The sequence below is a fragment of the Mustela putorius genome, unplaced genomic scaffold (assembly GCF_011764305.1).
Source record: "Mustela putorius furo isolate JIRA1106 unplaced genomic scaffold, ASM1176430v1.1 tig00003909_pilon_pilon_pilon, whole genome shotgun sequence".
Taxonomy (NCBI): domain Eukaryota; kingdom Metazoa; phylum Chordata; class Mammalia; order Carnivora; family Mustelidae; genus Mustela; species Mustela putorius.
In genome coordinates, this window is record NW_025422057.1 from 40325966 (window position 1) to 40351779 (window position 25814).

General features: G+C 44.5%; 2 protein-coding genes across 9 annotated transcripts in view; one reads left to right on the plus strand and one right to left on the minus strand.

Moving 5' to 3' along the window:
- The window catches only part of WDFY4 (WDFY family member 4), a 268674-nt gene that overhangs the window by 41287 nt on the left and 201573 nt on the right, over positions 1–25814 (minus strand). Inside the window, exon 48 of one of the 4 annotated variants that reach the window (XM_045068822.1) lies at positions 2280–4034. The exons of the other annotated variants lie outside the window; for them this stretch is intronic. Coding sequence (XP_044924757.1) covers positions 3986–4034 — 49 coding nt within the window. The 3' untranslated portion in view covers positions 2280–3985. Of the gene's footprint in view, positions 1–2279; positions 4035–25814 lie in introns of those variants that run through there. 4 annotated transcript variants of the gene reach the window in all.
- LRRC18 (leucine rich repeat containing 18) lies at positions 2946–24160 on the plus strand. 5 transcript variants are annotated; one of them, XR_200446.3, is made up of 4 exons: positions 2946–3034; positions 18787–19642; positions 22690–23083; positions 23951–24160. XR_200446.3 is itself a non-coding variant. In XM_004765843.3 (3 exons), the coding sequence occupies exons 2-3, from the start codon at positions 18879–18881 to the stop codon at positions 22709–22711; spliced, it is 786 nt and encodes a 261-aa protein (XP_004765900.1). In that variant the 5' UTR covers positions 2946–3034; positions 18787–18878; the 3' UTR covers positions 22712–24160. The 5 variants fall into 5 exon arrangements, 2 of the variants coding, with proteins under 2 accessions (XP_004765900.1, XP_044924761.1); XR_006603179.1 differs by having other exon boundaries at positions 22690–22805; positions 22896–24160; XR_200448.3 differs by having other exon boundaries at positions 22690–22805.

Sequence of the window (25814 nt, forward strand, 5' to 3'; positions counted from 1 at the left end):
AAATAGAATGCAGCGCCCAGCCTGGGTTTTACCTCTCCCCACACCATCACCCCCAATAGAAAAATCATCTGTTATGTCCATTTTATCTAGGCAAATGACAGTAACAAGAACAGAAGCAAAAGATAGTCAAGTTTATTGCTTTAGGTTGCAAAGGCTCCAGCGAAGGTTTGGTTCACTTGCTCAGTCTGGGGCCGGCCGCCTATCCCAGTTCTGGAACGCAGGCTGCTTCAAAGGCTACAAACATGGGCAGAGCCCAGGTTGGAGACAGTGGGGGTCACCACCTTGGAAAGGACATGTGCTGAGCATTCCTGAGGAGGTCGAGCTACAAGCATGTGGAGTCCGTATGGCAAAGCTCACTAGTCTTGCTACTTTATTTTGCAAGTTTGACGGGGGGGGGGGCAGGAAATAAGGGGACAAAATGTACCTATTATAGCTCAGGCAATGAGAGACAATCTCAGCCATTTTCAATTTCAGAGAGGGTTCTAGAATTTTACCGGTGGTCTTTTGTGACACTGCCCCCAGGTGGAATGGTGTGCAGAAGATAGAGGCATGTCACCATCCCATTTCTCATTTCATCGGCTATGAGCTCCAAGGAAGATCCATCATTCCCTTACGACCAGCAAAGGACGCCGTTACCAGCACTGCCGAGACACCTAACCAAAGGTGAGTCATAGTTTTTAACTTTTTATTTGTTTATTTATGTTTGTTTTATGTTATCACTTCCACTTCTTTCTTATTTCATTTAATTTGAGAATTTATGTATATACTCCTATACTGATTTTTTATTTTTTTAAAAAAAATTTATGTCTATATTTTTATTTGAGTCCACTTGACACACAATGTTATGTTAGTTTCAGGTGGAGAATAGAGCGATTCAACATCTCTAAACATTATGCTGGGCTCGCCACAAGTGTGGCTACCGTCTGTCCCCACACACTAGTACAGTATCACTGACTGTGTTCCCTATGCTGGGCCTTTTATTCCCATGACTTAGTCATTGTGTAACTGGAAGCCATCTCCCATCCCCTTCACTCAGAGACATAATAATAATAATAATAAAAAATACCAGTAATTGTCATGCGTTAAAGATTGCAAAGACTTTACCCATTGTCTAATTTCCACAACGACCTAATGAGGCAGCCATTTCTTCACTTAATGAAGAGAAAGTGGATGGGGCGCGTGGGTGGCTCAGTGGGTTAAAGCCTCTGCCTTCGGCTCAGGTCATGATCCCAGGGTCCTGGGATCGAGCCCCGCATTGGGCTGTCCGCTCCGCGGATAGCCTGCTTCCTCCTCCCCCAAATGGCACATTGCAGAGACTCGTGAAACTCTGACACACTGGACTGTGCAAAGCACGCGTTCGGACCAAACCCTGACCCAAGGCCCCCACTCACAAGACAAGCTCTTTCCTCTGCCAGGGCAAAGAAAACAAAGGTAAACAAAAGGCAACAAAGGCAAAAACCTTAGTTGTGGCTGAGTTAGAAGGCAGTTTCCTGACAAATGAGTAATTTGTGTACCCCTGGGTTTAAACAATGAGCCCTAGCAAAGTTGCTAAGTTATCACTGCATACCCATGAGATAAACATGAAGCTGTTGAGATATTAAAAGTCTGGAAGGATATAGAACAGGAAGTTATCTCCAGATGCTGAAACTGAGCGGCTTTAATTCTCATGAGGTTTTAGATCTCTGCACTTTAAAATTTATTTATCTTCTTGTGCATTTTCTTCCATAAAATGTTGATTTTAGTTTTTTAGCTTTTTTGCTTATCTGTGTTCTATGATTTTCACATTGTTTATTTTCTAATTTAAAATGATATACTTTTACTAATAGTCTAGAAATACACTGGGTCCTAGGACTTTGGGTAACTTTTAATTTTCTACTTATCTGAATTTGATAATTATTTTAAATCCATTTATTGTCTAAGTTAAATGACCTTTTTTTTAGTTTTGCATTAAAAAAAACAGTGGTGATATCCATGTATCTAAAGTTTTTGTGGTTAACCATATTTTTCTTTTTTAATTTCAACTCTTTCCTTTTGCTTTAATACTTTTCAAAATGTGCAGTGCTTGGATTTATTTTGTAGTTCAAATTACTTATCTGCTAATTATTTTATTTAATTTCATTTGGGTAGTGTAATTTCGGGCATATTTATTTATTTCTATGTATGCATTTTCAAATTTTTCTACAATGTTATTATTTGCATAATAGTTTTCATGGGTAACTTTTTGCTGGTCTTCTCAATGTCTGGCAATTTAGTTTAAAGGAAAAAACTGAACAAAAAGATTATAAATGTACAAATATATTTGTTGCAGCCCTAGTCACGACAGCACCAAATTGGAAACAAGAGGAAAAGCCCAGTCAACCAGATTCAGTATTACACATTCTATTGAGCAGTAGATTTTAGAAATTACACATCAGCATTTAACATAATATTAAGTGAGACAAAAATGACTATATAATTGTACGGTTTATACGCGCATTATGGTCATTCCGACTTCATCGTGTGAAAAGGGCACAAAGAGAAAAACGCAAGAAATAATTAAATTCAAATAAGCAGATAAAAGATAGCTCTCTCACAGATCAAAGAGCTGAAAAAGCTATTTGGACAAATAACGAGGAAGACGAATGATATTTCATGGGACTGACTCTGTGCTTTATATAAAAGTAAGGTGTTTGTCCCTTAAAAGGGGCAAGCATGGCTGCTCTTCCGTTAGCAATGTCCACTTCCGGTGTGGCCATGGCAGGCCAGTTCTGTCTGGTGGAGAAGTATCCACCATGCTGCTGGGGGTGGCAGAAAGGAAAGCCCCCCCAACAAGAAACTGGAGGAGCCCAGGCCCCGGGCGCCCCCCCTCACCCCCCCACCCTGCCACGAGGACAGCTCCTGCGCCTGCGCCTGTGTGTCCTGGAGACCTCTCAGCTATTGTGTTCCCACCTTGCAGGCTGGCGTCAAGACTATGCTAATTAACTCCAGGTCCCAAGTCTCTTGTTGCCTGGTGACAAAGTTTCACAGTGGAGGAGGAGGAACTGGCACAAACGGGGTAAGTTTTCCTCTGGTGGTGGCCCTCATTTATCGATTTACTTGAACTCTGCCAAACAAACTTGGCTTTTTGCTCTCCTCCTTTGAGTAAGCAACTTTGGAAACGCTGGTTCTCTTGGTGTGCTTTATTTACAAACCCTAGACACGAGCTAATTCATTATTTAAAGAGGAGGAAGCTGGCCCTGAGCTGCAGGCAGGAAGGGCAGCTAGCAGGGGCCCGAGCTGGGGACCCAGCCGGCCTTTCTTGGGTGCCTGGGGCCATGGCCAGCTTGGGAAGGACAGTGTGTGAGTCTCTGGGACATTGGGGTCACACTTGGGTCTCTTTCCAAAGTCTGCATCTGGAGCATTTTGCTGTTCCACAGGCAGAGGTGACTAGAATTTGAAATGCTTCTTAACCCCACCAGTGACTGACCCATCGGGGGAGTGCAGGGTGGCTACACTTCTTTACTCAGGAGGCTGGAGCCTAATGACTGCTGACCGGAGTGGGGTTTGGGGGCACACGCCATCTTTTGAGAAGTCTGGAAGCTAACTCTCTTCACAAGTTGTCCTGAATGCTGGGACCCATTAACAAGCAGTCATGTCCTAGGCTGGGGTGGGCTTTGCAAGGAGAGACTCTTCAAGGAACACACTGGAACACCTGCCTATGTCCCTATTTCCAAGACAGGTATAATGGGAAAATGCAGGTGCTCCTAGTTCCGGTCTTTGTGACTTTGGATAAGCTACTTGGCCTCACTGAACCTTGGTTGCCATATCCGTCCAATGGAGATGAAAACCAATATATAGGTGGTTATAAGAATTCCTTATAATGTTTGTAAAATGTCTGGCCTGTAATAGGTGGTCAGTATAATTGCTACACACAGTCTGAAAGCAGGAACTGAATTCAAATATGTTAAAAGCTACGCAGTGTCATTGCTTTGCAAAGGGTCTGGCACATAGTGAGTTCTCAATACATTTACGAACCATATGTGATGTTACGTGAACTGAGTCCTGAACACCAGCTCCTGTGGGATGAAATGAGGAGTCAGAAAGGTTAGGAAATGTGTACGAAGTCATATATCTAGAGAGACAGAGCTGCGACTGGTCTGTGACTCACATGCCTTCTGGCCGGAGTCTGAGCCTGCAGGGGAAATGGAAGCACTGAGCCAGACACTGCCCATTCTGCAGAGACCCTGAGCCCCACCGTTGTCTAGAGACCAATTTTTAAGGCCCAGTTCTTGGTGGCTCCAATTTCCTCTTGGAATTACCATTGCTATCAAGAGGTGAGGGTGACTTCATGCTCTCTCCCTCCAGCCATCACCTATGTGATGGGAAAGTCAGACTGGGTGATGTTTCCTGGTCCCTGGTCTCCCTAGAACAGAAGGTGTGCAGGGAAAAATGCACCCCTCCAAACAGGCATGATGGGTCCCCCGGCTGCACAATCCATCGCCAGCCTTTCCATCCGCTGCCAGTTTGACTCATCGCCAACTTCTAGTTTCTTCCCAGACTTGCATCACAGACCTCATCTCAGCCCCCAGAGCGAGGTCGATAACACACACATGCTATCTCTGCCGTGAGGGATGAATCTCAAGGGTGAGGCTTGACCTGGTCTAGAGAGAGAGTTACACAGAACCTCGTTCCACTGAGGCTACTGTTTGGAAAATATGAGTCAGGAGCTTCCTTGTCAACCCAGAGGGCCAGATTTATCACTGGACTTTGTAAAATCAAACTTCCACGGAAAAGCCGAATGCCAGTTCAGCCCCCAGACAAGAGGACTGAGCAGCGTGTGACTTTGACAAGGGACACACTTGGAGGCTCAGGGCTTTCTCCGTAAAGTGGGGTGGATGGATCAAATGAGATAATGCACGCAATGCACTTGGACATAAACTTAGCGTTCAGCATGAGAGGAAACGTGTAGAAAATGCCAGGCCCGCTAGAACGGCAGGCTGCATTTTCTCTTTGACCCACACATGCAACCCAGAAGACCATTCTAATTCTGCTTCTCCCACATACGGTAAATATGCGCCATCCTTCTCCTTCCTATGCCCCTGGTAGTCATCATCTTCTGCCTGCAAGGGGCTATCTCCATCTACTCTTCCTTCCCTACCTCTGAGACTTCCCAGCAACCAGGGTGATGCTGTCCCCCCTCAGGCAGGCCCTCCCCAGCCCTTTGTCCTCATCTTCTACCCTCTCCTTACTGTCTCTGTTCCAGCCCTTGAGACATCTCCTTTCTAGTAAACACCACAAGCTCCTCCCAGCTTGGTAGGCCTTTGCCCTGGTGCACCCCCCACCGCACAAGGGAGTTCTTCCCCAAATCCTCCCATGTGCCCTCATTTTAGTGTCAGTTCAAACGTCACCTCAGAGAGTCCTTGCTCCACCTTCTGAGTCTAAATTAGGCCACCCCTCCCCAGTATTCTTTCCCTGATCCTGGACATTCCCTTGGACCTCCACCAGGTTTGATTTTTTTTTTTAATTTAATTTAATTTTATTTTTTCTCACTCTTCCAAGATTCATTGTTTATACACCACACCCAGGTTTGATTTTTTTGCAGAGTGTCTATACCGGCTGAAATGATCTTGGGCCTTTTTGTTTGTTTTTATTCATTGATTTGCTTCGCCTGAAATAGGAGCTTCGTGAGAAGTATAGCAATGTCTACTTTGTTTACTGTGTCTCTTCCAACCTGACCCTGACCAATAGAATGACTCAAATACAAATTGTTGAATGAACGAACGAATGAATGAGCAAGTGAGTAGCTTGGGTTGTAGCAAGCTCTAGAGGTTAACAGTGGACAAAGGTATAATCATAGCTTCTAATTGCTGCTATGTTTTTTCTTTTATTATTAATATTATCATTAATGATTTGTGTTTAAAGGTTGCAAAGACTTTTGTCCTTGGGAATCAGCAAAAATTTTTCCACAAGTCTTACATCCGGCTACTCACTCCAGGGACGTTTTCTTTCCCTTTGGCCGAACCCAATTAAAGTTTCATTTGTCGTACTGCTAACCCACTTTCCAGCCTCACTGCACACTTAATCTCACAGCCAAAAAGTTCATCACACCCTTGTATGCATCTGTTTGGAAAGTCTTCCTGTCCTCAAGGGTGTCCCACCCAGGGCTGGGTACGCACTTGGTGACTGATAATTATTTGGTGTGAAAGTGACGACTTTCCCCCACAGATTTCTCCTTTAAAAAATAGTCTGCATGTTCTAGAAGCCCTTTCAAAGTAGGTGCATAAATAGTGGGTCACGAGGGATTCCACAGCAGTCGTGGGATCTGGGAGGAAGCTGACCCCTGGCTAGGGTCGTGGGAGCTGGGATGAGCTTGGTAAACACCTAGAATCCATGCCTTCAACCAAGACTGACTGAAGGCCTCCTCCATTCCAGGCACTGGGAGTGCAGCATCTGATTAGGGGTTGGGGGGAGAGAAAGGCACAGACGATAAAAATAAGCACAACAAGTAAGCCTATTAGAAATAATATTCAGGTGATAAGTATCATGGAAGACAGTGCAACAGAACTAGGAGGATCAGGACACGCTGGGGTTCGGTGTGCTTCATTAATTGGGGCATCCGGGCAGGCTGAATTGAGCAGGTAAATTTTACCCAAAACCTTGAAGAAGATGAACAGGTCGGTCAAGTAAGTATCTGAGTGAAGAACCTTCCAGAAGGATGAAAGAGCTGGAGCAAAGGCTATAAAAAGGAGTTTGTAGGGGTGGATTAGAGGAATGGCCGGGCTGAGTGGTGGATGTGGAGTGAGTGTGGCTGTGAGTGGTGGAGGACCCTTCAGAGAGGAGGCAATGGGTCAGGCCATGAAGCCACTGGTAAGTGTCTGGCCCTTATCTGGGTGAGACAGGAGTCACTGGAGGGGTGTGCACCAAGGAGTAAAAGGGAGGGACTTGCTGTGGTAACAGAAATCCTCTGGCTGCTGTGTCGAGAACAGATTGCACAGGACAAAGACAGGTGCAGGAAAATAAGACAGGAGGCCGCCGCCAAGGCCCGGTGGCAAACGGTAGTGACTCAGCTCAGGGTGACCCCCAGACACATGGTGGGAAATGGTAGGATTCTGGATAGACCCTGAGCACAGAGCGAGCAGGATTTCCTGACAGACCAAACATGTAACCTAAGAGGCAAAGGGGTGTTGAGTGTGATGCCATGGTCTGGGCCCCAGCCAGCATCTGGGGCCGAGATGCTGTTGCTGTCGGCCTGGCTGGAGGAGGCTGTGGGGGCAGCGCGGGGGACAGGGAGATTGGTTTGGGACACAATGTGTTTTGGTGTCTTCGCATAGTGCAAGGAGCAATGTTAAGTAGGCAGAAAGATAAAGAAGTCTGGGGTCAGAGGGCAAGGTCTAGACAAAAAACAAAAGTTGGGGAGTCATTGGTGTATTTAAATAAAGACACTAGGTGAGATCACCCAGGTATAGGGTGTAGACTGAGAAGAGGTGAGTGGTTTGGCCATGGCCCCCAGGGAGCCCATGGCAGACACAGTTCTCATCCAGCCCGGACAGCTCCCTGCCATGTCTGGTTTATGTCCACTACCCCCGAGAGCTCCCACCCAGTGGGCTGCACGTAAGAGGTCCTGTGCACGGTTGCTTCCTGGTGGCCCCGAGACCCTGTCTGAGAGCACACCTCACAGTGACGTGCCAGTCCAGTAACACACTATGGCTGATGCCAGCCAGGTGGCTGGGTTTTCTCCAGTCTCTGGTAGAAATTAGAGCGGAGGGAACCTGGGCTTGTCTGTGATGGCCTTGGACGAAGTGTGGGGACTGGCTCGCTCTCTCTGGTATGACATGCTCTGGGGATTTTTCTCACAATAGCCCGAGTATCATTTGGAAAATAAGCAATAAGCCAGGTCACGTCTGTTCTCGTTTTGTTTGTTTGGTGTGTTTTTGCTGTTGTTGTTCTTTTTGCTTATTTTGTTTTTGATTGTGCCTCTGGCCTGCCTGCTCCCTTTCTTCTCTCTCTCCCTTCCACCGCCCACCCCCTTCTCTCTTTACCCTCCTTCCATTTTCCTTCTTCCTTCTCCCCGGCGCTTGTCCCCCCCTTCCCCTCTGCCGAGGGCCTTGCCATCTGTTTCCTCCATCCAAAACACCCTCCCCATCTCCCTGGATCCCTGCTTCCTTCAGTCTCTGCCCGGCTGTCTTCTTCTCAAGGAGGCCCTTCCTGGTCACCCTCTCCAGAAGCGTACGCCCCCTTCCCTCCCCCCAGCACCATCTCTGTTTCTTTTGTCACAACTCTTTCTCCTCCTAGCACTCCTTGCCACCTGGCATTGTACGCTTCTCTGCTTTTGCTCCTCTCCCGCTTCCTGTGGCTTGCTGTATGAAACCACGCCCATCCACAGCGGCTATCAGGTACCTATGGTTAATGAATGAGTAAATCCAAAAGAGCCATGGGAAGTTCAACTGTCCCCTTACGGTCGATCTTCAGGGCTCCATTCTTGGGGGTCCTGTGGCTCAAGGAGCTGTCTCCTTGTCCCCCAGGATAAAGTAACCTAAAGTGCACCCGGTGAGGCAGAGATGCCACAGTAAGGACGTGGGGCTGTGGAGCCTGAATCCGATTTCTACTCCGTGGGACTGCTGGAGTTGTGGCTCCACTGTTGACCAGTTACGCTGTCCTGATCATGCCACGATTTCCCCTCTCCCCCAATACAGGAAGGCACAGCACAGGCCTCCAGGGCTCGCCTATGCTCACCCCACCTTCAGAAGCAGCCACTTTTGTGATCCTATTCCCAGAAGGGGGAGCTGAAGCTCTGTGAGGCTCAGGGGACCGTCCAGGGTCCCCCAGATGGTAGAGGGGGAGGCAGAAGGCACCCCAGGTGGTCTGAAGCCCCTGTACTTTTCACCCTTCCAGGCCGCTTTTCGGAGCCCATTGCCTTATCTGCAGGGGAGGCCTAGGCCGTGGGGAGAAAATGCAATAGCATCTATCTGGCAGTAGCAGTATTTAAACCCCGTTGGTTGAAACTGAATTAGCGCTCATCTCTGAAGGTCTGCGGGTGCCAGGAATGACTGGTCCTTCTGCTTTCCTGTGTGCGGAGGTTGGTTTGTGTGTTTTGAATGCGTTCGCTGATGAACAAGGCATTTCTAGTCTGTTAAACTAATAATCTTAATATTTTATTTTAATCGTAAGGCACCTATTCCCTTTTGTTCCTTTAACAAATCCAATTAAAACAGAGTACATTCAGAATTACAAAATAGATGCTATTAAACCAATAAGAAATCATAATCTTCTGTTACTGGGCCATGTGACCCCCTGGGAACTTTTGCTCCAAATAAAAGTTGAATTCTTATTATCCGCCAGGGGAAGGGGGCAGTTTGACAGATAACAGCATGAGTGAGCCGCACGGGTGCTCAGGACGGAGAAGTAAATAATATTAAGGGTAGACAGAGCTGTACACGCATAATAGCCCAGGAAGACACTTAGAGCCGCACTGATCCGATTAACCAGATAACTGCCACATGGAGTGAACCTGATGATTCCCACACAGACACTCTGTTTGCTGCAGCTCTATTATCATGGAAAGGATGTTCTACCCAGAAGCCTTGGAATAAGGTGAGCTGTGGGAGTTTGGATAAACTACTTCATGCCCCACTCCCCCCCATGGCGTGCTTATCTTTGGGTAGGAGGACTATTCTCACCTCAAGGGAGGGTAGTGAGGACCAAATGAAATGGCTAAGGGAGGTGGCGGGAAGCAGAGGGCATGATGTGCCTCTAGGGGTTGAGCATGCGTGTGGGAGGGGGAGGGAGTAGAGAGAATCATGTGATTGACACAGGGGGGTAGCCTGTTGTCTGGAAAGAGCACACGAGCAACTCACAGGGATTAGACTTTACAGTAAGCCTGCACAGTGAAAATCAAACTTCTGGTGGTCTGCATACAGCCTCTCAGCGCGCCTACATAGCCAGCAGCCCCCCAGAGGAGAAGAGGGCCCCAAGTCTCTGGTGAGAACCTGGGAAGGTGGGGGCTACCATTCCTCGGCCATACTGGATGAAAAATCTGTATCTTCACATTCTTGACATGTTCAATGTGGCAAGAAGCTCACACCATGGGGGAGCTTGGGGACGGCCGAGGGACAAAAGATTCCAAAGCCAGAGGTGGCACATCTTTTGGGGACATGCGGGACAAGCAGCTTTAATTTCTGTTCTAGGTATATTTTGCCCTGGGAATGCTAGGATTCCAGAATGCCTTCTTCTCCTTGGAGTCACGGGGCTGGCAATGTGCCCCCACCCACCCTAGGAATAGGATATAGGAAATAGTATTTCCTATTGCTAGAGCAATGGCAACAGTAGACAGAGGAAAGAAAGGCAGCCTAGTATAGCACAGAGATCGTACGCTTTGGTATCAGACATATCTGTGTTTGCTTTGGCTGTGCTACATTGTCTGTGTTACCTTGGGAAAGTCACTTGATTCTCTGAGCCTCCGTTCTCTTATTCTAAAGATAGAATGAACCTCTGAGTCATTGCTGTAGAGATAGAGGAAGGGCTCAGCCGCAGCTCTGCAGTCGTGACTTGCCACGACATGTCACCCAAGTGAATGATGCTGAGTGGATCTGATGATGATGTCAGAAAATGCGCATGATCGTGGGGGCCCTGTAAGACTCCACGCCTGCTGTCTGCATCTCTCTTGCCATGTGTATGGTAGAGCTGTTGCTGTGAGCTCCGCAGACATCCTTCTGTCTCCAGTCTGTCCCCTATCCCCTTCCTAGTAATCTGTCTTTCTGCCTACAGGAAAGAGGGGCTCAACATAACACAGCTGGGGGCAGGAATGGAAAAAATAAAAGCACTTCATGTTTACACCCCCCAGTGAGCCTGTATTCCGGAAACCAGCTACCCTGTAAAGCAAATAGATGAATGCACAGTTCCTGGCCCAGGGTGGGCACTGGACAAATGATAAATCTTTCCCCCAGGGCAGACTGGGCCCAAGTCAAACATTAGTGCCTATTTTGGAGCCCTGGCCAGAAGGTCCAAGGGCAGCTCACAGACGGTCCCAGAGGACGCAACCACATCTTCACCTGCCACCTGGCTGCCTCTTATGAGAAGACACAGATGCTTGGGGAAGGGGCAGAGGGCACATGGAATGATTGGAAGCCACATGGGTAGTCACAGTGGAGGGGAGGCTGGCCCCTTATGTGTCCAGGGAATGGGTCTTATGAAAGTCAGGAGAGAGAATAAATGCAGTGCCTTTGGAATGACTGATTCTACTGAAGGAAGTTTACATCATTTCCCCTTAAGAGATGGCCTGCAAGCAAAAGATACTTCTCACTCATACAGCATGACCTTTAGAGCTTTAGACTTTTAGTATTTAGAGCTAACTTTTTAAAAAGATTTTATGTATTTATTTGACAGAGAGAGATCACAAGTAGACAGAGAGGCAGGCAGAGAGAGAGGGGAAAGCAGGCTCCCCACTGAGCAGAGAGCCTGATGCAGGACTCGATCCCAGGACCCTGGGATCATGACCTGAGCCGAAAGCAGCGGCTTAACTCACTGAGCCACCCAGGTGCCCCTAGAGCTAACTTTTTAAGTTAGCTCTAAATACTGGCTGGGAAACAGCTGTGACTTTTGGGCTTTGGGCTCTATAGTGTGTCTGTCCTGTGTCTCAATGCATTAGTCAAGAGTGAAATAATTATTGTGAGATTACATTAGCGAGATGTTAAAGATATCAGATATATACAGAGTCAGTCTTAATTACAAATATAAAGACACATGAGTGCAACACACAAGATAAACTCTATTAGCATAGTGATGATAACAATCTTACAACTAAAAATGCCTGCAAATATTTTGATGGCATGAAAATATAGGTTGCTGTTACATTTTTAATTTAGATATCCACGGGGTGTCCCACCATGCTGTTTGATTCACGATGACTAGATAGAAAAATTAATTAGAAATTAGAGTCAACCAACTGGTCCAGTTTTTCCAAAGTATAAAAACCAATTGTTCAGGACAAAAAGACCCAGTGCATTTAAAAACTTATTGTGTTAGGGCTTCTCAGCTATTCATTATATGAAACCTCTTATCTCTCCAACCATCCGTCCATCCATCCATCCATCCATCCATCCATCTACATCTATCCATTTATCAATTTGTATCTCCTTCTCTGTTTTCCAGCTGCCCTTTTGTGGGTTGCTACTCCCACTCTGACATTTGAGGATTCTGTGAATTGGTAATATCAGACCATCTAACCAGTTGTTGTTGAATCGAAAGATCATGAGTTTTACAATTCTTTTGCCCATATTTGTTCTCCTACTTGATGGGCAGAACTGGGCAGGATGCTGACCATTCCGAGTTGAATGAGAGAAGGGATACTCCTGGCCTTTGGGGGCTTCTGACATTAGTCTGCTTCCAATGGTACTCAGCAGCTTAGAGGGTCCTCATGGACTCTGAGCAAATATAACACACCCTAATCTCTATAGCAAAGAGCAAGGTCCCCAGCCAGATAAGGTGGAAGAAGTATGAAGTGGGTGAGGGCTGATCATGCTTCACCTGGCCTGGAGCTGACTGCGGCCCCAGATATGCTGGGGAAGTGGCAGCATCTGTTATCCTAGCCCCTGCTTTGCCTTGCAGGCAATTCATAAGCAAGCTTGGAGCTAAAGGGCCTGTTGGAGAGAAGCTCTTTAATGGAAAAGTCCTCTGTGGGCAGCTCCAGGCTGCTGCCTTCCCATCATCAGAACTTGGGGGGCTTCTCATCAGGGTGTGGGTGGGCTCTGGGGAACAGACTCAGCAGGGCTCACCTGGCTGGTCTTCAGTGTACTGGAAGCATTCTTCTTATCCAGGGCTCCTCTAACCCATGTTTATTGTATTTGAGCTGAACTTTATCCCTGAGCTTTGGGGAGCTCAATAGGAGAATCAATAACAATCTACATTTTACCCCTTGGAGCTTGGGGACTGGCCCTCTTTACTGCTCACCTGTGCAGCAACTAATAGGCTCTCAGCATACTTCCTCTGTGAGTGAACAAACGAATGAATGTGGCAATAAGTACATCGATTTGCTTAAATTAGTCCCAAAGGACTAACACAAGGGTCACGAACAAAGGAAACTTTACTATTGTTCAGGCCCGGGAGACAGAATTGCCAAATAAAATATGGAACTATGCAATGTTTGGGACACAATGTATACTAAAAATTGTCCTTTGTTTATCTGAAGCTCAAATTTAGCTGGAAGTGTGTAATTTTATGGGCTAAATCTGGCACCTTGCCACGCAGAAAAGTCATTGTTAGCCATAAGATCAGAACACAGGTTCCCTTGCTCTTGGCCCATCTTTCTTTAAATTATGATTTCAATTCAAGTGCAGTAGGGCAGTTGCTCTGACATGCCATCTTGTGGGTGGCTGTTCCCTGCGCTGATATGCACGTGTGCCACAGCAATGCCACGTGGTACATTATCTGGATGCCCTTTACCGGGCAAAACAGGGCTATGTGGGCGCATCAAAAGTTGAGTCAATTATCATATGGTTTCACTTATTTGTGGAGCATAACAAATAGCATGGAGGACATGGGGAGTTAGAGAGGAGAAGGGAGTTGGGGGAAATTGGAAGGGGAGGTGAACCATGAGAGACTATGGACTCTGAAAAACAATCTGAGGGGTTTGAAGGGGCGGGGGGTGGGAGGTTGGGGTACTAGGTGGTGGGTATTATAGAGGGCACGTATTGCATGGAGCACTGGGTGTGGTGCAAAAATAATGAATACTGTTATGCTGAAAATAAATAAAAAATAAATTAAAAAATTAAAAAAAAAAAAAAAGTTGCAGGCTTTCTAAACCAGGCCAAGCAAGGAGCCACAGTGAAAAGGACAGAAGCAGAAGTAGAGTCCTAAGTATTTTTAAGTTTTTTAAAAATTGTAAATTTGTGTAAACTTTCCTTTTTTTAGTGCACAGTTCCCTGGGCTCTAACATATGTACAGTTTCACACCAGCACCACGATCAGGATACAGGCAGTTCCGGCGCCCCAGAAAACTCCCTCCTTCTCTGCCCCTAGTCAAACCTCCTCTGCCCCTAGTCCCGGGCAACCACTCCTCTGTTTTCTGTACCATCATTGTGGCTTTTCCAGAACACCATTACGTGGAATCATTCATTATATGGGCTTTGAAGATTGGCTTCTTTTGTTCAGCAAAATGCTTTTGAGATGCATCCAAGCTGTCACGTGGATCAACAGATTTGTCCTCTTTCTGTTTCACAGTGTTCCGTGATAGGATATGCCACAGTTTCTTTATCCACCCACCCACTGCAAGGTCTTTGGATTGTTTTCTTCTGGTTTTGGCAATCACGAATAGAGCAGCTATAAACACATTCATAAGTTTTTGTGTGAACCTAAATTTTTGTTTTTCTAGGGTAATTGCCTAGTTGGGGAGATATTGGGTAAGTATGGTAAGTATACAGTTCATTTTATAAGAAATTGCCAAACTGTTTTTTTGGAGGAACATTTTGAATTCCCATGAGTTTTCTGGTTGCTGTTTCCTCACCAAATCTTTGTACTATTTAGATTTCTTAAGGGTTTTTGCTTTTTTATTTTAGACATTCGAATAGCTGTGCAGTGGTATCTGTTTGTGATTTTAATTGGCATTTCCTAGTGACTAATGATGTTGAGCAACTTTTTGTGGGCGTATTTGCCAACCCTGTAACTTCTATGGTGAAAAATCTTGTTAAATCTCTTGGGCATTCTATTTTTATTATATTGTCTTCTTATTGTTGACCTTGAGTTCTTTGTAGATTCTAGATACTAGTTATTTGTTGGACCTGGGATCTACAGATATTTTCTTCCATTCTATAGCTTGTCTTTTTCTTGATTTTTTTTTACAGAGCAGAAACTGTAAATATTGTGGAAGTCCAATTTGTCAATATTTTCTTTTATGGATTGTACTTTTGCCCAACTCAAGCTTATGAAGATTTTCTTGTATGTTTTCTTTTAGATGTTTCCTGGTTTTACACTTTACATTTATATCTGTGGTTCGTTTTGAGTTAATCTGAGTTCATTTCAATAGTTTGAGATGATTATTTTTGTTTGTTTGTTTGTGGGTAACCAATTGTTCCAGCACTATTTGTTGGAAAGTTCACTGTTTCTCCATTGACTTTCCTTTGAACTTTTGTCAAAAATAATTTGACCATTTGGCTGTTTTTGTGTGGCTCTAATTTCTGGGATCTGTTTTCTATTCCACTGATCTATGTATGTGTCCCTTCACCAACACCACATGTTGTAATTACATGATAAATTTTAAAACTGAAAGCATGATTCCCTTAACTTGATGTTTTCTTTTTTAGAATTTTTGGATTTCTAGTTTCTTTATCCTTTCAATATAAATTTTTTAAAAAGATTTTATTTATTTATTTGACAGACAGAGATCACAAGTAGGCAGAGAGGCAGGCAGGTGGTGGGCCAGGGTGGGGGAAGCAGGCTCCCTGCTGAGAGCAGAGAGCCTAATGCAGGGCTCGATCCCAGGACCCTGGGATCATGACCTGAGCCGAAGGCAGAGGCTTTAACCCACTGAGCCACCCAGGCACCCCTCAATATAAATTTTAAAATATTTTCATTCAAATAATCCTGCTGGAATTTTAATTGATCTTTAGACCAATTTGGATAGAATTGATTCTTCATGATATTGAGTCTTTCAACTTATGCTATGTTTCTCCATTTACTTAGATATTATTTGCTTTATTTCATCAGTGTTTCATAATTTTCATCACAGAAATGCTGTACATTTTTATTACTTACGTGAAATACACAAATTTTATTACTTATGTGAAATACACAAATTTTATTTGTGTATTAGTATTTTTCAAATTTCAAATTCCAATTGTTTCTTGTTGGAATACATACTTTTTTTGTGTGTGTTAACCAAGGTGTTAATTTATATCCTGTAACCTTGCTAAACTCAATAATTACTTCCAAGAGTGTTTTTTAAATTTGGTGGAACTTTCTAGGTGGATAAGCAGATTATCTGTGAGTAAAAAAGTTTTATTTCATTCTTTCCTATCTGTATGCCTTTTATTCCTCTTGCATTATTGCACTGGCTAGAATTTCCAATATGATGTTGAATAGGCACACTGAGGGTTTACCTTCTTGCTTTGTTGCTAAACTTAGGGGGAAAGCATTTATTCAGTCACCAGGTATGATGTGAAATATAGGGTGTGTGTGTGTGTGTGTGTGTGCATGCACGCGTCTTTTATTGGGTTAAGAGCCTTTCTATTACTGGTATGCCATCATAAGTGGATGTTAACTTTTGTCATACATTTTTTTCAGCATCAGTTGAAATGATCTGTGCGGTGATCTACCTCTCAGCTCAACATTCAAAGCTTTTGGGTTCACAGTTTGGGATTGGGTACTAAAGATCTTGTTCATGGTTTTCTCCATGCATAGACATCTCAGGGTGTGTTCAGGAGTTCATATACAAGCTAATTAAACCCCCTCCTCTTTATAGTCACCCATTGGGGCTCTAAGAGTGGCTTCCCTCCTTGGTCTTCTGGATAGAATCTTGGGATTTTTATTTTCTAAATCAGCTGTGTACTTCCCTGCCACTATTTCTGCCTCTGGGGCCAAGTGGCAGTAGGATAAAGAGAAAAAAGCAACATCCATTTCCTTGGGACAGAAGTTTGGTCAGAGACAATTGTTCTCCTCCCTCAGAGTTTTAGCTGCCTGCCTGGCTGACTCTAGTGATACGGGATTGCCTGGAGCTGAGCCAGCAGAGGATGGAAAAAACAAATGGGAAAAAAAACCAGGACATCTCCCTCATTCTCCACAACCCCAAGAGTCCCCCTTTCTTGGTTTTGAGCACAGAAGGGGGCTTTTCTTGTAAATCTTCCCATCACCATTGCTGCAAAGTTGGTCTTATTTTGAGTTACTTTTCCAATCTGTCTGATACTCTTTATCACCATATGATCAGATATCTTTTAACCTTAGCCTTCATCTTATCCTCCAAGAGCTGCTCCAGGAGTTCTGTCTGGGGCCTTTAGCCACATTCAACCGGTGAGACAGGGAAGAGGGCCCTTGTTCCATCCTAACTGCAGCTAGAATCCCAGCCATCAGTTTTAGCCTGCTTTATCCTTTCTGGTTCCTCAATTCTGCATGATGTAAAAACTGCAACAGTGGTAAACACGGTACTGTCTTTGGTAACCAGCCAGCTATGCCTGAATGTGCTTAGTTCCTTGTTTCTAAAGACTGGGTTCAGCCTGCAAGGCCTGCTTGAAAGAACACCAGTGCTGCTGAGAGCTAAGAATGCTTCCGTTGGTTTACTCTGAAGATCTCCATCCCAGGAGGCTCTGATCCAGGATGACTTGTGTAGGGCTGGACCCTCTGACCTTAGCTAGGAATGGCAATAGCATGATTGATAGTAAGCCTCTGGAGGGTAATTTTTACCCACTTCCTTTTGACACTGAGGATTACTGAATGAGGAAAATGTGTGATGATAGACTCACATAGCCCAATTGCTGGTGCCTCATGTGTTTTGCAAACTTGGTTCCTGATAGAGGGCCTGAATAACGAACTACAGAAATCATAGGACATCTCTCCCACTCATGCCTGTAGGAAAATGGAGCTAATGTAATGATGTGTCTCCTGACAGTATGCTTTTGTCCAGGGTGGGAGCTTGGTCCTAGATAGAAAATCAGTAAGCAAAGGGCACCAGGTTTTAGAAAACAGCCCCTAGAATAGGACAGGATAGTTCTTAGCTAAAGATCTTCTTTACTCCCAAGCCTCAGTCTTCTTTTCTTTACAATGGAGATAATCCTATGGATCTTATTGGACAGTTGGAGATTAAAAGGAATATGTGCAAAGTTTCTGATAATGATATTTAACGGTTAACATTAATCAAGGTTTTACTATGTGCCAAGCACTGTTGTAAGCACTTTATGGCTTAGATAATTTACACTCCCCAAGAGCCCTATCAGAGGGCTGTTTTCATAAATGAGATAACTGTGGCACTGAAACTTTAAGAAAATTCTTTAATGCAGAGCTAGACTTCTAAGCCAAGCATTTTGAGGCCAGAATCTACCCATGCCTCTGTCCATTCTACTTCTCCATAGGGCAGCAGTCATAGCTAACATCAGACCTGTCAGTGCAGAGGTGTCTGCCCTGGGGCCGCAGCGTGAAGGAAGTGAGGGAGGAAGCATGGGGGTAGGAAGTAGAAAAAGACAGCATTCTCTTGCTGCCAAGCTCAACCCTGGCTCCTCCAGCCTCCTCACAGAGGTGTGGGCACCCACATGCACTTGCGGGCCGAGTGAAAGATGCTCTCTTGCTGTTCCTGACACACTGCAGTGACAGTAGCTCATGCCCAACTGTTGCCTCTGGGTCCGGGAAGAAGGTGAGGAGAGATGTAAGATGTGAGTCCATTCACTCCCACCTATTCCCTCATACCCAGGTTGTGCTGCTTCTGAGAACTCAGCAGTCCCCACCCTAGGGACTCATGGGATAACTGTAAGGGAACACTAGATTTATGTGAGGGTCTGGGAAGTAGCAGATAGTCAAGAAAACACACACACACACACACACACAAACGTAGCCCTTGGTGGTGGTGTGTGGGGGTGGGGTATGCCTGAGCCCAGGACAGTGGAGAGATTCGTATGTCAGGGAATGGCACAGCCAGAGGAACATTGAGCATCCTTTTGGCCGACCCTGCACCCCCGAAGAGGACACTGAATTTGCTGAAGATCTCTGGCTAGGTGACTTCTGCTGATGCCCTAATTTCTGTCCACCCTCCTCATTCTCTCCTTTAACCACTAGCGAGTGAAGCATTACAATTCAAGGGGAGTCTGGTGCCCTCATGTCAGCTCCTAACTAGACTTCTTTTCTCTTCTTGTCACAGTATATATAGCAGTTTCTTGTGACTTTTCCCTCAAGCCGACCACCCACCTATCAGAACAGCACACTTCAAACCTACGCCCTTACTAAAAGAACATGGCCAAGGGCGGGAAAGGCCCTAAGGGCAAGAAGATCACCCTCAAAGTGGCCAAGAATTGTATCAAAATCACATTTGATGGGAGAAAACGCCTTGACTTGAGCAAGATGGGAATTACCAATTTCCCCAAGTGTATCCTGAGACTAAATGATGTGGATGAGCTCGACCTTAGCCGGAATATGATCAGAAAAATCCCTGAATCAATCTCCAAGTTCCAGAACCTGCGGTGGCTGGACCTGCACAGCAACTATATTGACAAGCTTCCTGAGTCCCTCGGCCAGATGACGACTCTGCTCTACCTCAATGTCAGCAACAACAGGCTCATCACCAATGGGCTGCCTGCGGAGCTCAATCAGCTCAAGAATATCCGCACCTTGAACCTAGGCCTAAACCACCTGGACAGTGTGCCCACCACCCTGGGTGCTCTGAAGGAGCTCCATGAGGTGGGGCTCTATGACAACCTGCTGACCAGCATCCCCAACAGCATCTCCAAGCTCCCCAAGCTCAAAAAGCTCAACATAAAGCGAAATCCCTTTCCCAAGTCGGAGGAGTCAGACACATTCCTAGATACCATCAAGAGGCTGGACAACTTATATCTGGTGGAAGACAAAGATCTTTGTTCAAATTGCCTGAGAAAATGCCAACAGGCCCGGGACAAGCTGAACAAAATCAAGAATATTGCCACGGGAGCACCGAAAAAGGCCATCTTTTCCAATTTGGTCTCACCCAACTCCATGGCCAAGGATTCCCAGGAAGACTGGAGGTGACCAGGGACCCTAACCCTGAAGCAGGAAGGGAAAAGGGAGGGAGGAAAGAAGGTAGGGGGTGGCATCTACAGGGAACTGTGGGAGCCCTCTATTCTTGCAACAGCTCCTCTAGCCAAGCCCATAAAATACCTTTCCCTTCCTCCTTGGCTTGTAATTTTGTTGAATGAAGGGCTTTTAATTCTGTGTCTCTTCTATCCTCTCTGCATGCACACACCCACAGGTATAGGCACAACGAATCAGAAAAGGTCCATCCATCCCCGCTTCTTCCCAGAATTCTCCTGCCTATAGCCCATGACCAGGATAGCCATTACGGCCAGCACACTCTTAGTCACAGTGCAATTTAGGACCGACTGCCAGCTCCCAGATGTGGAGTTCATTCTGTGGGCATGCTTTGGCTCAGGGCTTCAGAGACCAGGAATCTCAGAGCATGGATTGGTAGGAAGGCAGATGGGCATTGAGTTTTGGGAAGGTGACCAAACTGAGCCACAGAGATGGGCAGATATTATCATTAAGTGTTGATAGGTAATGTCTTGTACTAAAGGCAGTCTTACCTTTTTTTCTCTTGTCTGCATATGCACAATTGGTTCTAGGAGCTTTCTAGACTGAATCTGCAAGCTCTTTCCTGGCTGTGAATGAATGAGATTGCATTCCCATCTTCTCATATCCAGTTCTTTTCCAGACTCTTGTGAGAGTAAGGAAAGAATGGGTGCAGGTATGGGTCAGTGCAGTCAATAAATAAATACCTTACCAGGCACTGTGCTAGATACAGGGACTGGGTCAGCACGAGAAAGCTTGCCTTGTCCTGGGCAGACCAGTTGAAAGAAGACAGGACCAGATTATTGTCCGAGAAAGTAAGGCAATCAGAGCCAAGTGGTACACAGGTCTGGCCTGGCCTAGAGAAAAGCCAAAGATTCTGGAGCTGGACAGATCCAGGTCCAGGACAGCTCTGGTTTTTTCATTTCCCTGGACACCTTACTTAGCATCGGTTTGCTCATCTGTAAAGTGGGAATAGTATGAGCCCCAACTGGAAGGGCTGTTGCGCACCTATAGCAAATAGCACACAGAGGAAGTACTCAGCAGAAGTCAGTTCTCTGCATGAACTAAAGCTTGGTGCATCTCAAAGCTGAAATACTACTTTGGACGGTGTCCCTAGTCACAGTTAGTCTTGGGTAGAATTGACAATGGTGGAGAGAACCTTCTCTGTACGAGTCACTAACACCCACTCATCCCTTCCCGCTGCCTAAATAAGGGGAGGATCAAGGAAAATATGTTTAGGAAATCATTTTTTTTTTTTTCCGAATCAAGGCTTTCCTATGTTGGTGGCAAGTTTTGTTGTGGTCCATGGAAAAGCAGGGGGGGTCTGTTAATGCAGTGGGACTAGCTTGTTTCTTTTTCACATGATAAAGCACAGCAGACAGCATATTTCATTTCTTCACTCCTCGCTGCTTACTTTCCTTTGGAATGCTTAGCTGTGGCAACTCTTTCTCCAAAATCTCTGAAAATATGACTCAAAATTCCCTTTTCAACTTTTCCCTTTATTAAATGTTTTCCATTATGAAAATAACTAAACCCCAGCATAGTTTTAAATATAACATCTTAAACTATCCACAGCCCTACAGTGTGAGCCAGTGATCATAGTGACAGATTTCCTTACTAGTTATGGTTCTGTATATATTTTTATATGCAGTTAAAATGACAACATTTATCTCATTTTCATCCTGCTTTGAAATCCATGTTGGTACATGGTCTTAATAACCATAATTTAAAACATCTGTGAGCCTGTTGAACACACATAAGTTACTTTTGGGTATTCAAGTTGTTTCCAGAATTTCACTCCTAGAAATAATTTTGTGAGGCAAGTCTCTACCATGAAGACTTTATAAATTATTCTGCATTGTTTTCTTGCTGTAGCTTTATTATTGCAAATGTTAATAAGAAGCATGTTTTTTAAAATAATTTTTGATACCTGCTATCAAATAGTTATAATAGGATTATACATTTATGTATCTAGCAGTAGAATATTAGAGAATCTGTCTCGCTGCCTCGTGGTCAGCTCTGAGAGTATGTACCCTCCTTTACATTTCCCCCAGAAGTGATTTCCCAGAAGCCCTTCCCAAGAAGAACAGAGCAGCCTCATCTGTAAAGTACATGATGAGATGTCCTGCCTTAGGCTCAGGAGGCACCCCTAGCATGTGGGGCCTTGAGCATGTCCTTGAGGTAGCCATTCTGTTTTAGCAACCTCATCTCTCACCAAGAAGTACAGAATCCATGCAGGACACATGATCCAAACACAGAGCGGTGCCCAGTTATTTGGATCCTACCCATTTCCATTCCTAACCCCCGGAGACATTTTTTTTCTTTAGCATTAATGTTCCCCTCTTAGTCACTCAAAGGAACTGGAAGAGAACAGGAAGGAAGCAAAAAAGTCTCCCTGTGCCCCTAGGCAGATCTTGTTCTGGACCACACATTTGCCCCTTACTCTCTCGCCTGCTCCCCAACACCATACTTCTTCCATGGCCCTTGGTCCTCAACAACTCTCAAGCACTGGTCCTGGATTCACTGCCAGCTGAATGGTTGGTGTGCAAGATGACATTTATTTGCCATCATTGGTGCTTGATAATGCTTTCATTCTCACAGCCATGTCTTAGGAAAGCATTATAAATGTGTTTACCTTCACCAGGACTGATAAATAAATGGGCAGGTTTTGATTTGCCACAAGAGATGTTCATGGTAGATACCTTGTTAGCCAGGAAACCCTGGCAGCAGAATGAAGCAGAGTTTGGAGATAAAACAGGAGTCATCTTGCACATTTTCTTTATTCAGTCATTTTTCTTTCCTGAATATTGCATTAAGCCTAAAACACTTGCTAGGAAAACCATGAGGTTTTGCTTTCCTCAAACAGAACAAAAACCCCGTTTAGGCTAACCTAGTCCCTGCCCGCTCTGAAAGCCAGGCATGAATGACCCCTGTGTGACATCTTGCTGTGTTTTGCCTCCATGACCTGGAGTAAAATCACCTCAGTCTCTTGTGTCTCCATCCCCAGGATCCGTTCAACATCTCCCTAGAGTAGTTTATGGCAAAAACTTGAAGACTAATCAGCCAACAAGGATAAACGACTCTGAAGAAGAAAAGCCCTCGGTTAGGAGAAGAAAGAGAGTGGTAAGGGGAACATTCTGGAAGCTAGGCCTTGTGGTGCTGGCCAAGATACTGACTTGCTTCTTAAATTCACTTTGTCTCTCTTTGCTTTAGACCATTTATGTGTGAAAATGACTTTGGGAAATATTTGGTGAATTTTTTTTACATATATAGAGGAAATGTTTAAGAAAATGATAGACATAAGTCACAGAAAATTAAAGTTTTATAAGAAGACTTTAAGACTTAAAAGACTTATGGTCTTTATACTCAAACTGGTAAAGTCTCTACGCCAGTCGCCTATGGTAAGTTATGTATGTATAAAGCAATCCGTCAAGCAACTAAAATTTATACAAAATATTTACACAAGGATATATACTCAAAAGTACTGTAGATAAATCAAAGTAGAATTTTAACAAATTTTTCAGTAATACATGGGTAGGAAAAAAAAGAAAAAGAAAAGAAAACAGAAATGAACAACAGGAAAAAACATAAACAGGAAAACAAAAAATAAAATGGCAAACTTATATCCTAACATTTCAATAATTACATTAAACGTAAGCAGTCTTCTTTATTTGTAATGGCCCTAAACTAAAAACAGTCAAGTTTCTCTCAATGGGCAAATGGTTAAACTCTAGTGTATCCATATCGTGGAATACTATTCAGCAATAAAATGGGACATACTATGGATACATGCAATCATTTGGATGGATTTCAGTAGCATTAATCTGAGTAAAAAAGGCCAACCTCCATGGGTCACACACTCTATGACTCCATTTTTAGACCATTCTCTAAAGAACAAAATGATTGTGATGAAAAACAGATTAGGGGTTTCCAGGCTTTAGCACAGTTGAGAGGTGGTGGAAGGTGGGCAGGACCATAAAATAGTAGCACAAGAGATCTCTCTCTGTGGTGCTATAAACAACTCATCCTGTTATGGTGGTGGTGGTTATAAACTCTACACATAGGAGAAAATGACACAGAACTATGTATACATAGTATACCAATGTCAATTTCCTGGTTTTTAAATTGTACCAGAGTTAACATCAGATGTAACAACCATATACGGAAATTAAGAGAAGGCTGTGTGGGGACTCTATGTATTATTTTTGCAACTTACAGTGAATCTATAGTTATTTTAAAATAAAAAAAATTTTTAAACAATCTTGCAGCCTGGATGCAGCAATAAACAGATCCTTGTACATCTGCCAAGTACTAATTTATGAGTAAATATGACAAGCTGCAACCATCCCGAAGAGCTAAGGCATTTCAGGAGAAAGAGCACCTTGACCTCAGTTCACCAGACTAATCTAAAATTATCCATTGTTGATCTTGTCACTGAAGATGCTATAATAATAAAAAGTAAATGTATGGCTTCTCTATCCATGTTTCAGGTTTTCTGGTGGTGAGTGGGCACAAGGAGCAAGTTGGGTGGGGGACCTTGAACCAGTGGGCTACTCTTCATTTTTCTGGGTTTTCACCCCAACCCCTCCTGGCCCCATGGAAACAATGTGACTAAGCTGGAATGATAAAGGGGCCAGGCTTGGTATAGATAGAGAGGCTTAATTTCAGCTGTTACCTAGAAGTGGGTCTGAGGTCCTGGCTAAGGGTATAGCAAAGAAGAGATGTGAGCAAGAGAGAGAAGAGTCACATGAACAGGGACTGAAACCAAGGTCTACACATGATCCACATAGGGCTCACTGCAGGTCACTGGACTCAGCTGCTCATGGCCTGCTGAGCCAACGATGTGAACAATTCCTAGGGACACCTGAGTGGCTCAGTCGTTAAGCATCTGCCTTCTGCTCAGGTCATAAGGCCAGGGTCCTGAGATCGAGCCCTGCATCAGGTTCCCTGCTGGGTTGGAAGCCTGCTTCTCCCTCTCTCACTCCTTCTGCTTGTCTTCCCTCTCTCTCTGTGTCTCTGTCAAATAAATAAATAAAATAATTTTTACAAGGATAGTTCCTAAATGCTGGGGCAATGGTTATACCACCAGTTGTTTAGTTCACCCCAGGTTTCAGCAACTTAGCTCTAGACACTGGGGTCTGAGCTCTGTTGTGTCTACAGTTACTCCTCCCCAAGCCCCTGCTTTCCCAAGAAGCACAAGAAGCATGTTTCTGCACTCAGTGATGAGGCTGAAGCTATCATTATCAGAGTGATCATGTACATGACAGATTCCTAGCTTCTCAGCTGGTCAACAGCAATGATCTCTGAAGAGCAGGACTGAAGGAGCAGTCATGAGGAGGAGAGACACTTGAATTTCAGCCTCCACACTGTGGGTGCTTCTGAGGGTGTGACTCATCGTCCTGCAAGATCATCATCTAATGGGAATTTATAGCTTCTTATGGTTGGTTTTCTAAGCTCTTTGTCTTTCATTATTTTTCAATGAAGATCTATAAAGAAAACTCTGACAACACTCAACTGTAGAACTTTGTGCCAAAAAAGAAAATGCATTTCCTTTTAAATGTTACATTTAAGTAAGCTATACAATTGAGAGAACATTTCAGAAACTACAAATACCCAGATACAATCAGGTCCCACATATAAGCTCTGCTTCACACCTAACAGTCTACTCTATTCTAGCCCAGGGCCACTTAGCTTTGATGATACAGGGAGCATTTCAGAGACCAGGGCTAGGGAAGGATGGAAGGATGCCTCTGGCCCCTTTGAAGGTGTGTGTGTGTGTGTGTGTGTGTGTGTGTGTGTGTGTGTGTGTATGTGTGTGTGTGTGTGTGTTACCAGGTATTTATCCAAAGGATACAAACATAGTGATTCAAAGAGGCACATGCTCTTCAATGTTTATAGCATCAAGGTCCACAATAGCCAAAATATGAAGAGAGTCCAGATGTCCGCCAACAGATGAATGGATAAGAAAGATATTTTATATAATATATATATATGACTATTACTCAGCCATAGCAGAGAATGAAATCTTGCCCTTTGCAATGATGTGGATGGGACCAGAGCATATTATGCTAAGTGAAGTAAGTCAGTCAGAGGAAGACAAATACCGTATGATTATACTCATATGTGGAATTT

Excerpts from the sequence above, each read along its gene's own strand:
- LRRC18 (XM_004765843.3), top strand. The coding sequence starts at position 18,879 with ATGGCCAAGGGCGGGAAAGGCCCTAAGGGCAAGAAGATCACCCTCAAA. Across the intron at positions 19,643-22,689 it reads GATTCCCAGGAAGACTGGAG|GATCCGTTCAACATCTCCCT; the intron begins GTGACCAGGGAC and ends CTCCATCCCCAG.